We start from the raw sequence: 14485 nt of genomic DNA, 5'->3' as shown, positions 1-14485 counted from the left end.
TTTATATACTTTTCCCTAAATTACTATTCCTATCATTTTCCCCTTATTTTATATTAATTAAATAAACAAAATTTAGCATTGTGGAAAGATATCCAACTCTGACTCGTGTGCCAAGCATTCACCTCTCTATCTTTCTTTATCATATAAATATATAACTTATTTAGATTTTCTTCCACTCCTTAATTATAGCTTATTATTGTCAATTTTTGACCCATATATTCCACGTCACATCATCACCCTCAAATTGTGAAAATAGGTATTTGAATAATCAATTATATCCAATCATAAAAATAACAATGAAAATCAAACTCACCTGTATTTGTACAAACTCAACCCAAATTTAACCGATTAAATATGTTGTTGGGTTAAAGTTTTACCCGATATTAATTTTTGGATTTGTGTTAGAATTTGAGATGTGGTACCCTACACTTAAGCTTGTCTCGATTACAATACACTATTCAAATTTACCCTCATTCTCGGGCATGTAAATCGTGATGTGTGACTTTGTCATGCTTGTACTCTTTTCTTCACTTTTGAGTGTCACTTTGCATTAAGTTATTTTTTGAGGCTTTGGGAATGATGCATTGTAGGTTATTTTTTGAGGCATTACGTTATCATAACTGGGTTTCTTTTAGAATGTCTTTTTCACTCATTGTTCTTTTCTTCTTTTGCATGATGCATTGTAGGTTATGTATAACGATGGTCTCTAAGATTTCCCCCCTCTTAGACTTAGCTTTTGCAAAATTGCACTTTTGGGTTATTAAGCTATTTTTTTGGATTCTCTATTGGGTTTGGGTTACCCAAAACCGAATGAGTTTGGAGATAATATTATATTGAGTTTTAGATTCCGGGTTTCTGACCTCAATTACAATATAATTCATTCTTATTTGAATCTAAAAGTAATTATAAATTAATCTTTTCTGTTCTTAAAAAAATTCCTTCTATGTAATACATTACAATGTGAAGAGAATTCCTTTTATTTATTCTCAAAGTAAATGAGGGGTTAAATAGGATTTGTGCTCATTTGGAACACCAATATAATGATTAAACAAGCTTCCAAGTCTCAATTCCTAAACAAGGCAAATCTATACATGAGGGTAGTGATCCTAAGAACACTTTAAGTATTTAGGGTTGGTCATTAATTCATGGTCCACCACAAGGGCATTGGCTTCTTTCACCAATATTATAATACCAAGAAATGAAATAATAGGAAGAGAGAAAGATGAATGAAGATGATACATTATTCCCCCTTTAAGATTCATTGGTTAATCTTAGAGGACAGTGGTAATTACTAAATTGGCGTCTTAATGGGGAATCACTCTTTTCCATTATGAAAATGGCTTTTGAACTTTTCTTTTCAAGATATCCATACATTTTAGGGAATTGTATGGACCAAACTTTCCGCTTTGGGCTTAAAGGGATACCTCCCTTACAAAACAAAGATGTACCAATCAAACCACAAACAGCCCTGTAATTTATCTAGTAATGGAGTTAAGATCTAGGTGAATGTTTTAAAAAATAAAGGGAAATACAACTTTTAATCACATATTTACTTTGGGAGTCATTTAAGCATGATATGTTAGGTTGCTTTAAAAACAGTGTATTAAACATTTTGAAAATATCAAATATTCTAGAAATATTCTCTTCATTTGTGCAATGATGTGAGTGCATATATCTATTATTCTTAGACAGCCATAATCCATAAAAAATCATTACATGAATTCTTAAACTATATCCTTAAAACACTGTTAGCAAAATCCTAAAAAAAAATTTGAAACGACTTAACATTTTTGTCAAAACATGCATTACCTTATTTCTATTATATATTTTAGCCTTTTTACATTAATACACTATGTTAAAACTTTGATAAAATGAGGTATGAATTATGATTAATAGGAATTTTGAATGAAACATCTTTCCTAGTTTTGAATGGTTCTCCATAATTTGCACTCAACATCCGATGGATGTAATAAGTGTTGTTAAGTTACTGAGTTTCAAAGCTCATGTAGGGAAATTAAGCCTTGGTTAACATAATCATTCATGTAGAATAGTTAGTCTTCCCAACATGCACCAAAGACCATTTATTGAATCATAAATTCTTGATGTTTAATTAGTAAAACAATCTTTTGTGTATGATGTTTTGTTTGCCCATAATATTCTATTTATCATTTTGAAGAAAGAAGGGAGACAACTATTCCCCCAAAAAGAAAAGGTATAATTGGGCCATCACCATTTCCCCCCTCAAATGTTTCTTTGTTTCTCTTTTTTTAAAAGTTGCATTATTAGTATAATTTTATGGAAAATGATATATTTTCCTCATATTCATGAGAAAATCACATATGTGACAAAGTTGATATTTTTCCTTAAGCCAACCATTTGATGATTTGACATTATATGGCATTTGAAGAATAGACAAAATTTTGGGTAGCCTTAAAAAAGGTATTAATAGAGGCAGATTAAGAATGACTATCAAGCAATATTTGGGCGAATCCATATGGTGCTCCTGCCTTTTGTTTGCTTTCTTTTGGAAAAGGAATAGTAAAGCTGGTAATTTTTTAGCAAAGATAATACCCATATGTCCCGAACCCAGATCACCAATTGAAACATAAATGGGGACAAAAGATCTTTATTCACATGTCCCTCCCTTTATACATTGTTTTCCTCATAAGGACATGCATAATAGAATCCCCAATTTCTCCATGCTTCAGCTTGTTTATATGAAAGGAAATTCTTCACCAATTCAACTTATTTTCATGTCATAAATATAACCGGATACTTTCTAGTGTAATTTTATTATTATTGACAATTAATCATATATCAATGTATAAATCTGTTTTTTTATGACCAATTTCTTAATTTGAAAATAATTTATAGTCTATGTTTGCATTATGTGGTGTATTAAGAAAGGCATAATTGAAGTGGTGCAAAAGACACTATTCCCTACTTTCCTACCTTCCTACCTACATGATATAACTTTTTGGGGACTACAAATTGAGTCCCCCCCCTCACTTATACCACATCTTCTTCTATTCTCTCACTCTCTCTTAGTCTCTTATTCTCTCTCTATAGTATCAAATACACAACCATTTATTATCTTTGTTTCCTCTTCATTCCACCCACCTTCACATTTACAACATGGTTGAAATTATGTACCGTGGGTTGCACTCATGTATTGTTTCTAACCCTATTGATATACCTTTCGAATCTTGTTTCTATGAACCTAATACCAAACCCCATTGTGAGGAAAACAGTTACAAAACTAACCAAAGTGGTTGGAACTTCCTTCAAGCTCTTTCCAATGTTTCCAAAGATAAAGAAAGCAGCACCAACACTTATGTGCACCCACAGTTGAAGTATTCATCAGTGAGACTGAGCCCAAAGAGTTTGGAACTTTGCACTGAGAACTTAGGGAACGAGACAGGCAGTGATGACATCATGGACAACGAGGTTGAGTTGTTATCTTACTCTCCTTGTTTTTCATGGGAATGTGTTGAGAAAAAGAAAGGAAGTAAAATTATGAGAGGTGAGAATGAGAAAGAGAAAAGAAAGAATTTTCCACCTCCTTTGACTACTATAAGGGGTGGTTCAGAATGTTTAAAAATGATGCCATGCAGAGAAGGTGGGAGGTTGGTGATTGAGGTCACTAAGCTCCAACCAACTGGTTCATGTTTCCAAGCTGAGAGGAGTCAAGGTCGCCTTCGCCTCTCTTTTTTGAGAAATCCAATGGAGGAAGAAGAACAAGAAGAAGAAGAAGAAGAAGAAGAAGAAGAAGAAGAAGAAGAAGATGATGAGAATGAAGAAGAACTTGAAAATGAAATGATTAGAGAGTCGAGAGAGCTACAAGAAGAGATAGAAGATTTGGAGGAAGAGGAAGAAGCAGAGTTAGAAGGCCATGAGAATGAGAATGAGAGAGACAAAAGTGGAAATAGTTGGAATATTAGAATAATGGAAAAATATGATAGAAAAGGGAGAAGAAGCAGAAGCAGGTGCAATGAAGAAAATAATGGATTTGGAATTGCTGTAGTTAACTTTTTGACAGCATGACTCAACAATTCAAAATACTACCTTTTTAACAATCAAATTTGGATATACTATATAATCAAATATTTATATATTGGGTGGCAGTGCCAACTTCCTTATCCTCTCATTTCGATCTACTATATAATTTCAAATTTCTACAATGCCCTTTTATCAGTTTCCCTTTATGTTCATTTCATAAATAAGATGCTTATGTTTTCGGTAGTTATTATCATTATTAGATGTGTTTCTCGGACTTGTTATGGAGGCAAGTTTGGTTATGTTTTAGAAAATGTTGAAGGTGCAAGAAAAGTAAATGATTGTGGTGAAAAGTGTGTTACGAAGTAGATCTTATCCCTTTTTCATACAAGGGCTATTTACAAATTAAAGGCATGAAAAGATTCGAATAGATATTTGTCGGGGGACCAATGAGTCTTAAAGCATGTAATAATAGTATATAAACTTTGTGAGGGTAAGTGAAAGTGTCTCCCACAGTGCTCTTCTTATGTACACTTTCAGCACCGACATATATCACCCTATTAGTCTATTATTACAATAACAACTGCTTTCAAAATAACTTTACATAGCCAACTTGTTAAAACTATATTTGTACCAGCACTGATTTTGGAGGGATTTTTTCACATTTTTCTTTGTTTTCTCATTGCATGGATCAGCTTTACGATTCAACGTGCTTACAACTTTTGAATGGCAAATGCATCACCATTCTCAAATTTCAAATGGAAAAACAAGTGTCACTATTGATTGGACAACAGAAAACGAGTATTTGAATTTTTTCTAAAAAAGTGGCTTAAGCATATGCTCTAATTTCTTGGAAAGGAGAAGAAACATTGAGAATTGTAAAGAATATATTCCTCACCAATATTGGTGGGTCTAATCTCCCATCAATTTGGGTCCCTTCATACAACAACACATTTCTCCATTATGGTCTAAAAACTTCATTTTATTTTAATAATTATTCTAATTTATGTGCTATTATGATGCTTATAGAGTTAAGATAAAAGTGAATGGTAATTGATAAAAATCTAGCTCAGTCATTCTTTATAAATATGTGAGGATTGTATTGAAGAATAATCTGTAACTATTTTTATAATTGTTATCTAACTCGTGTGATCAAGTTTTGGTGATCTTGGATTCAACTCACCTAATAATTTTTTGAATTATAAAACTATTAAAACCTTTATGTATTTATATATTCACGCATTAGAAAGTGAAAACCATAGGCGACCAATCCTATTGGAGAACGCTGCATGTTATTGACTAGATAAAATTGAACGCATGGGTTTTATATATACAGTGATAGTACGGTGATACCATAACTTGCATCAGTATCACTGTAAAGCATTATTGATTATGGATTGAGAATTGCACTCACAAATGTTGTATTTGTGTGGCTGATTTTGATGCAAGCAAATGGACCACCTTCTCTTTATGGCCCACGACAAAGCAAAATGCATGATGCATGATGCATAAATCCTTGCGATCATATAAAACCTAAAGTGAGAATTAAAACAAGCACATAGGCACCTTTCTATTGATGTACACATGCAGAGTGAGAAATGATATTGTAATAACTCCACAACTGTAGCGAGTATTTCTATATATTTTTGGCATGAAAAGGAGGTATAGATGTCAACTAAGTAACCTATACGGAATCGTATATCCACAAAAACTATGATACATTGAGGAATGAAGAGCTGAATTCCAATTTGGGCCATAATCAAAGGAACAAGACCTTTCCTTTTTGCTACCTAATCAGGAAAACACACGTCCACCTTAACATCTTATCATTCACTTTCCTGCATTCTTCTATTTCAATCCACATGTTTTCTTCCTTTCCATCGTGTTGCATGTTCTATCACTACTAATGTGTGATATTTATATATTGTTGGTCGTCTAAAAATTTATACACAACTATAATCAATATATTATTTATCATTCATTTGTATTTCTTTTTTATAAAGAGTCAATAATGATTAAATTTAGATGATGAATGATATAAAATGTATAAAACTTTTATATTTTCAATACATACATTATATATAAAGTCTGCATCATCCACTTTTGAATTATTTAATAAATGATAAATAACGCAAGGGTATAAATATTTTTCTCAAGTTTTTTTATACTAACTTTATATTATTCATCCGTAATATATATATGATTTTTATGTTAGTAGACTTACTTTTCTCTAAAAGATACAAGTAATAAGTGCAGCTTTTGTTATTTTTTTGACCAAAGCACTCATTTGACAAGAGAAGATAGAAGATCCAAATACCCCACCTTTGATTAATTATGGGGAACAAAAATAATTGATCGGGATTTTTTCCAAGGAAAATCACTGTACGAAGGGTCCAAGAGTTGAAGTTTGTGCTTAATTTGGGAAGCAATAAGTGGACAAACAAGGGTTACACGCAAGTAATGTGTCATTTCACATAATTTCTTGCTTCTTCTGTAGTCCTTAGCTACACTAATTATTTTGACTAGTGTAATATTTATTTATTGATTATATAAAAATTTGTATATAATGTATTATTCACTATTAATTTATATTATTTTATTTAAAAATTAATGATAATTAAAAATGAATAATACAGTAATAACATAAAAACTTTCACACTATCAATACATATTTTTTTTCCGCTTGGAACCTCTTGCTTGACAATTAAGGGAAAAGGTCATCTCCACTATATATAAATATGCATTTGTAAAATACATCAAATTATGCATACATTTTGTTGTGAAAAAATAAAAAATCCTAATAATTTCATTTTAAGTGTTTGAACTTGGTTTCATGTTTATATTTTTTATTTGGAATATATATTGTAAAACATATTTTACTTTTAAGATATCGGGTTAACCTAATTTCATTTGGTGTATTGTTTGCTTGTGATCCGATTTATATTATGGTAAACATGTCCAACGTCCACTCTAATGACTAGTGAAATATGCCAAATATCTGCATTTCCAATACCTGCTTCCATCAATAAAGCCAACATCTTCTTCTATTATATTGCTGATCAACACTATTTACTTGATTTTGTTACCTTTTTCTTAATGTAAACAGAGTTGGCTATGTAGAAATCTTCCATCCCAATTAACATGTTGAGTGTTTCTCATTGATAACAATTTTATTCTGGGAAGCCATTCAATGAGATCATTACATTTTCTTCCCTTCATTGAATTTATACAATTTATGGTAGTTTATATGAATCCACAAACAATTTATTATTTATGGGCACTTAATCAAATTTGAATCCACAAACAATTCAACCTCTTAAAAAATTAATACTCTTAAACCCTCAATTGACTTAACTTGTCATGGCTATGAGCAAAAGGGGTAAATTGGTGAAGGACATCTACGGTTAAGACAAAAAAAACCCAATAGTTACCCCATGCCTTAAAGTTGCCCATATTTGGTATACAGGGTCAGAGGGAGAGATGGAGTGTAGCCAGGAACTAAGGGCTTATGAACTAAGGGTTTATGAACTAAGGGCTTATGAACTAAGGGCTTATGAACTAAGGGCTTGTCTGTGAATGAAATAACACTCTGTCCAACCCTGTTGGAATCCAGATAGGATAGAACTATCCTGTTACTCTATCATATCATGTTCAACCCAATTAGAAATGAGCATCCTAATGTAGTTTTCCCCATACCTTCATACCTGCACACTATACTACCACCATTGTCACCACCACTACATCAACGCCACCATTAGCATGGGATAACCTCAATCAATTAATGCATTTGTAATGTTTAGGTGAGAATCTTCAAAAAGAAAGAAAATTCATTGCATTCAAGAGCAACCTCAATCAATTAAACTACACAATTTCCATTTTGAATAAACCATTACTGAGTTGCCTTCAACACTACAATTCATTGCATCCTGTTGTCACTTGGAAAATGTAACACTTTCAAAAAAAGAAAGAAAGAAAATTTAAAATGGCAACGATAAGATAATCCTATTCTTCTTCTTCTTATTTCTTCTTCTTCTGGAAGGAACATAGTGGTCTTGTTCAAAAGAGGTAGTAAATGTTAGGAAGTAAGAAGAAGAGTGAGCTATAAATCCATGGAAATTGGGAAAGGAAATTGGCAGCATTATGGTCATTTGTGGCAGGAGAAAAGCTTCCTTGAGAAGTGTTAGTGGTGAGGACGACAACAATCCAGTTATCTTCCTTACCAATACCAATTCCAGTGTACTTAGAGTCATTGAGATTAGCCGAATATAGAGATTTTGTGAAATTAGAAAGGACTATGGTTGGAGTGAGGCCAGGAACACAAGCAGGCATTATAGATCCATCCCTTGTGTTGGAAATATTCAAATGACATTTACTTAAAAGGAGTGGGTAATCTGAGAATTGAGGTTCTGTACCTGGTACTGTGTTTGCACCTGTTGTATTTGTACAAGGTTTACCCTTCAATTCATCTGCTATTTCATCAGCAAGGCAATCAGCGTTCTTGTTCTCTGTTAGAGTTGTCAACTTTATTGATGATCTATACTTGTTAATTCCTTGTAATAGATCATCTTCCTCATCTGCATTATGAATAGATAATGCATAATGAAAAATAAGATCATTGTTAGCAAGATACACAAAATACTCAATCAGATCTAGATCTAGATCTAAAGAGAGAGAGAGAGATGGAACTGACCGCATTGAACAGAGAGAGGTTGATTGAAAAAGAGAATGGAAGAAAGAAGGAATGTAAACAACAAAGACAGCAATGCCATTATTGTTTGAAGTTCAACAGTGATAACCTCTTCTTCTTCTTCTCCTTCTAGTTGTAGACAGCTACCCAATGAATGAGTAAGTGAACACCAAGATGTAGCAACTAGCAACTGTACTAAATATAAATACTAACAACCACACACATTTTACCTAAACAATCATTCTAAAACTCATATCTCTCCCAATATATTATACTTAAATATTTCCATTTTCATATATTTTAATTATATATTACATTAATTTTGTTCATATAAATTCATTACTAAACTATGTTATATAACTTCATATAAACCCTACTTTCATTACACTATATAATATCTTTACTAAAATTAGAAGAAAGTGAGTTTTAAATAATTCTAACTAGGGATGACAATATGTGATTTGGAAAGTAAACCCGACATGTTGCTTTATTTTTTAATCTAAACTCGTGCTATTACCCATAAGTCTTTGGGTTTCTAGAGAATTGTGTACCAACAAATTCAAATATATTAAGAATAACTATGAATAATTTTTTAATTTTGTGTTTGTTTTCTACCATCTTACATGTCATTTAGACAATCAACAAAAGAAAAAATTATAAACCATAATTTCAAGTTTTAAACACAATTTAAATAAAACTTATTTTACTCAAATAAAAAACAACTTCAACATTAGGATGAAAATTTTATTTTGTAAGAACTCTTTAATCAACATAAGATTATATCATACATATGAATTTAAAATATAACATCAGTTCTTAACAACATAACATCACATCACTGTTTAACAATATAACATCATGTTTAACAACATAATAATCACATGTATGAATTAATATGATATTATAATTATGGATTAAGAATATGATTAATATGCCATTACACTTAGGTTGATATATATATATTTAGGAAAGAGTTACATATTTGTGTATTTACGGGTCTCAGTATCTCGTTATCCAAAAACAAACTTATCCAACAATGAGTTTCAAAATCTTGAGACTCAATTATCAACAAGTTCAAAAAAAAGTAACCCAAACCAAACTCATTATGAATATTATACGCAAGTACTCACGAGTTCAAATACTTATTGTCATATTTATTTATGATTGAAATAAATAATATATATAATATAGATATGTATTGAAACCAAAAGGAAATAAGTTTTAAATTACCTCATTGACTGAAATAAATAGGTTATATAATATAATTTTTTTATTGAAAGAATATGGAATTAAGTTTTAAATAAATCAACATATTTTTGACTATATAATATGAATAAAGATTTATTCTCACAAGTTATGTCCCAAAATTTATATTTTACTAATGATAATGAAACAAAAATTGAAAATTAAAGAATATTTAATTTTTTAATTGATATCACATATTTCTTTAGTGTGAGACAAAATTTGATACATTTTTTGATAAATGAAGATGTATTAAATTTAGAAGAGAGTACTGGGAGTACTTAACTCAAATACAAAATAGTCATCATACACATAAAATATTAGGAGATGAATTCATACATGAGTCTGCAAATGAAACATCAAACTCACCTATATATACTATTGAATAAATGTTAAGTACAAACTTTAATTAAATCCAATATATGCAACACATCTAAATTCTCATTCCTAAAAATAGAAGAATTTTGAGCCAACCATAGAGACCATGTCAATGAGAGTCACATAATCATCCCAAACTTGCAAAACTTTTTATTTTGAAATAGACACCTCAAGTACTAGAAGTTTTCAACTAAAAACACTATATTTATAAATTGGACATCCATATATTTGTTACACATCAAATTTGATACATCATTTAAAACATCATATGTTTGTTGATTACTATAAACCTTTATTTAAATCAGGGGGAATAAGTTTGAAATAACTACATTATTCTTACTGAAATAAAAAACGCAACAATTCAAACTCATCATCTTCTCTCTAGTATACCCATCTTCATCTTTATTCCAATTCTAACTCACAATCCTTTGACGCCCTAGGATATTGCATAATCTGCTCATATATTTCTTCCAATGTATCTTCTCCTGTTGGAGAATCATAATCATGTTCGTCATCGATGTAAACATATAATGTTTCCAAAACAGATGCTTCTTGCAGCAAAAACTTTATTGCATTCAGTTCAGCTTCATTCCCATAAAAGTAATATATCTTTATGGTCTTAAGAGATGTTCCAAAGCAGCATGGTATTGGAAACATGTAGTTTTCACAATCTTTAGGCAAATAAACCCCCTGCATTTTTATTAATAAATACATATCAACAATTAAAATTTTGTTTTAAATAAGTAAATTTTGTAGATAGAATGAAGTTACCGTAAGAAATTCGAGCGCTTTAAGATGATGTGATTTTGTCAATATGACTTGTAGTGCTTCAGAAGACAAATCTACGGGTAAGACCACACTAAGCTCAACCAAATTTTGAAACAAAGGAATGTGTGCAAATGAAAATGATGTACGAGAGAGAGCCTGTGACATATAGAATAAGAATATATATAATTGGTGTAATAATAAGAACATTTGTATAATAAATAAATTGTTAGAAGATGAGACGGAACCTGAAAAGCATAGTCACTGATTTGGAGTTTTTCCATAATATTTGCCAAAGCTATGAGAAGCTTTAATACAAAATAACCAGCTTCCCACTTATTCCCGTGTCGGTAAACCGTAATACATACATCCGTCACCGATGAGGTTGAGTGAGACAAGGAATATTCATTTATAAGTTCACCACCATATGAAAATGATGTGATATTGGTTCCATTTATCACTATTTTGCACCCTCCATTTGGATCATTATTCTCATCATTCTCAATATTCTCATCATCCTCATCCTCATCCTCATCCTCATCATCATCATCATCATCATCATCATGATCTCCCCATTCCTCTATCACCACTTTCTGAAGCAATGGACAAGAGATAATAACCTCTCTAACATTCATCCAATTACAGTTAGTGAGGGTTAACTCCTCTAAAGATGGGCATCTAGAGAACAAAATTTGAGTTGAGGAAGTATCTGGAAATATGACACGTGTCATAGACAAACTTTTAAGGCTTATGAAATTAATTGAGGAAGGAAATTCGATAACATGTTGTATGCTAAGGTTAAGCTTAGTTAATGTTCTAGAGATAAAAATGTGTTCAGGGAAGAATATTTGTTGGTCAGGTTTTCCAAGATCAAGAGTTACTTCCTTAATATTGGGATTGATAACACGAGATAACCACTTGTTAACCTGAGCAACATCTTCACCTACTTCAAATGAGAGACTGAACTTTCTAATACCTGCGGTATTAAAAAACATAAGTATGTTCTCAATCACATGTTTGAATTGTTCCCTATTCTCATGAGCTTCTTCTTCCAGATCAAGTGTTGAAATACTTTTCCATAGATGTTCCCATTTTTTAGACAATACGCTTGTCCTAACTGCTTCTTTAATGGGAAGAATAGATAAGATTTCTTGGACTATGCAGTCGTCTAAATCAGATATATTCATACACGCTCTCTTGCTTTGCTCTTCCATTTCTATACTTCCTGATACCTTTGATCCCTTCCATGTATAATATTATACACATTGTTACAACTTGAATGACAAAAACAAAAAAACTCATGCTAAACAAAAAAAAAACTTATGATTTATATCCCATCAGATCAAACTTCATAAAATAATATTAAATTATTAATTTAATATTATACAATGTGAATGAGAAAAACATTGTTAGAATTATTATCAATTTAACAATGTGTATAATATTATACACATTGTTAGAAGTTGGATTAGAAAAACAAAAAAACTCATGCTAAACAAAAAATTTATGATTTATGTCCCGAACCAATCAAACTTCATAAAATAATATTAAATTATTAATTTATGTTTTTATAATTTTTCTTTTTAAATGAATGAATATTTCTCATTGACTCGGGTTACCAAATTGAAACATAAATGAGGACTTGAAATCCATTCCACAAATATTCATATCTTCTCTCACAAGATGTAACATTTCATGTACTCTTCATTTTCATTATTTAGAAAATATAAATTGAATATATACTAAATTTATGTTTTAGTGAGGAACAAGAATGAAATGATACATAAAGTGTTACAAACTTTAGGACAACAAATGTAGCTCCCACAATAAATATACATTCCGACTATTATTGGAATGAAGATCACATGTCCTAAACAGTGTTTCATTTCCTATCCAGAACCAATCACAATGTTACTTTTTTTCCATATGCCAATATGTATATTTGATTGGTCTGAGACAAAGAAAATGTAACACCGTTAAGGAAGGTGTTTCATGTATGTAACATGAATGCATATGAAATAAAGAAAGTAAAGTAACATTTACCGATGATCGAAGATGGAGATGTCCACCGTTAGTTCAAGAACTTGGAGACTCTAGTATTTTGTTTTCTTTGATGGCTAAGCAAATGTGAGAGGACACTTCTATATAAATGTTGGAAAAGTAAATAATTAATACCTTTTAGGAAAATATTAAATGATTTCAAAAATTAAATGGTCTGGTAAAGCAAAATTTCCAGGTGTAGGAAAGTATGCATCAATTTAAGGTAAATAGTAGGTCATTAAATAAATTTCCAAATTAAATGACTAAGAAGGAATTGTGAATTCACTGAACTTTTTGGAGAAATGATTAGACAGAATTTGATATTTTTAAATATTTTTTGACCAATAATAAATTTTAATACATTTGTTTCATATTTGGTAAATGATTCTAGATATACTACGGTAAGCGATTAAATACAATTTAAAAAGAAGGAAATAAATGTCCAAATTAAATGAAAAAATAGAACGAAATCAATATCACTGCTACTATATGTGCATTTCATGAGTATTTTAAATTAAAAAAAATTGAATTGACTTTGGTTTTTAAAATGGAATTTACTTTATCTCATATTTTATTTTTTTATTTGAAGCTGAATTTCCTTCTTTTTTGTTTCAGAGTCATCTATGTCTAAAAAATATTTGTTATCCAATTTTAATATTTATTTTTTCAATGTTCTTCGTGCGGTAGGTAAGTTTGAAATAAGTAAAATATTAATTGAGATTCATATGTTTCATCTCAAACATTATTATTAAATAATTAAAAAAGTATAAAAGAAACTTATTTTAATTTGAATATTACTAAATCTATATCTATACTATATATAAAGCCAAAACTTGAAATAATTTTTCTCATTGTGTAATTTTCATTTCCTATATTGCCCTTAACATTCTTTAATTTTTACAAAAAACTATATAATCTTAAGTAACTCCCACTAATTCATTAATTAATCACATATCTCATATTCAATTAAACATTATCATAAATAAAAAAATATAATATATAAAAATTGAAGTGAAAAAGAATTATAAAATGAAAGAGAAACATATTAAAAATAATGATTTAAAAAAGTTAGACCTGTCACATCCCAAAGAAGTATATACATAACAAGGCCTTATTATTAATACATAGTTTTTGAACTAGTATATACATTACGATTGAATCAACCATCTCTACTATATATAAAGTCAAAACATGGTGTAATTTTTATCATGGTATAATTTCTATTTCCTATTTTGCCCTTTATATTATTTAATTTTTACAAAAAACTATATGATCATAAATAAATATTACCAATACATTAATTAACTATATCTTTCACATTAAATTGAACATTATCATAAATACATAAAAATTATAACAATACATTCTAATTCTAAA

General features: G+C 30.1%; 4 protein-coding genes across 4 annotated transcripts; 1 reads left to right on the top strand and 3 right to left on the bottom strand.

The window, feature by feature from the left end:
* Positions 3038 to 4180, top strand: LOC109331024 (protein FANTASTIC FOUR 1-like). Its single transcript, XM_019565308.1, has 2 exons — positions 3038 to 3193; positions 3263 to 4180. Exons 1-2 carry the CDS (start codon positions 3136 to 3138, stop codon positions 4042 to 4044), a joined length of 840 nt encoding a protein of 279 aa, XP_019420853.1. The 5' UTR covers positions 3038 to 3135; the 3' UTR covers positions 4045 to 4180.
* On the bottom strand, positions 7832 to 8862 carry LOC109330526 (uncharacterized GPI-anchored protein At3g06035-like). The gene is made up of 2 exons (XM_019564741.1): positions 8687 to 8862; positions 7832 to 8570 (listed from the first exon to the last, which is right to left on the bottom strand). Exons 1-2 carry the CDS (start codon positions 8763 to 8765, stop codon positions 8053 to 8055), a joined length of 597 nt encoding a protein of 198 aa, XP_019420286.1. The 5' UTR covers positions 8766 to 8862; the 3' UTR covers positions 7832 to 8052.
* Positions 10663 to 11288, bottom strand: LOC109331073 (F-box/LRR-repeat protein At3g59250-like). Its single transcript, XM_019565348.1, has 2 exons — positions 11075 to 11288; positions 10663 to 10993 (listed from the first exon to the last, which is right to left on the bottom strand). The coding sequence occupies exons 1-2, from the start codon at positions 11276 to 11278 to the stop codon at positions 10706 to 10708; spliced, it is 492 nt and encodes a 163-aa protein (XP_019420893.1). The 5' UTR covers positions 11279 to 11288; the 3' UTR covers positions 10663 to 10705.
* Positions 11308 to 12285, bottom strand: LOC109330771 (F-box/LRR-repeat protein At3g26922-like; the record flags this gene model as incomplete). The annotated part of the gene is made up of 1 exon (XM_019565050.1): positions 11308 to 12285. A coding segment is annotated over exon 1 (975 nt), but the record flags the coding sequence as incomplete, so codon positions are not given.

This window comes from Lupinus angustifolius, chromosome LG17 (assembly GCF_001865875.1).
Source record: "Lupinus angustifolius cultivar Tanjil chromosome LG17, LupAngTanjil_v1.0, whole genome shotgun sequence".
In the NCBI taxonomy this organism is placed as follows: Eukaryota; Viridiplantae; Streptophyta; class Magnoliopsida; order Fabales; family Fabaceae; genus Lupinus; species Lupinus angustifolius.
This window is presented reverse-complemented; position numbering and strand designations above follow the sequence as displayed.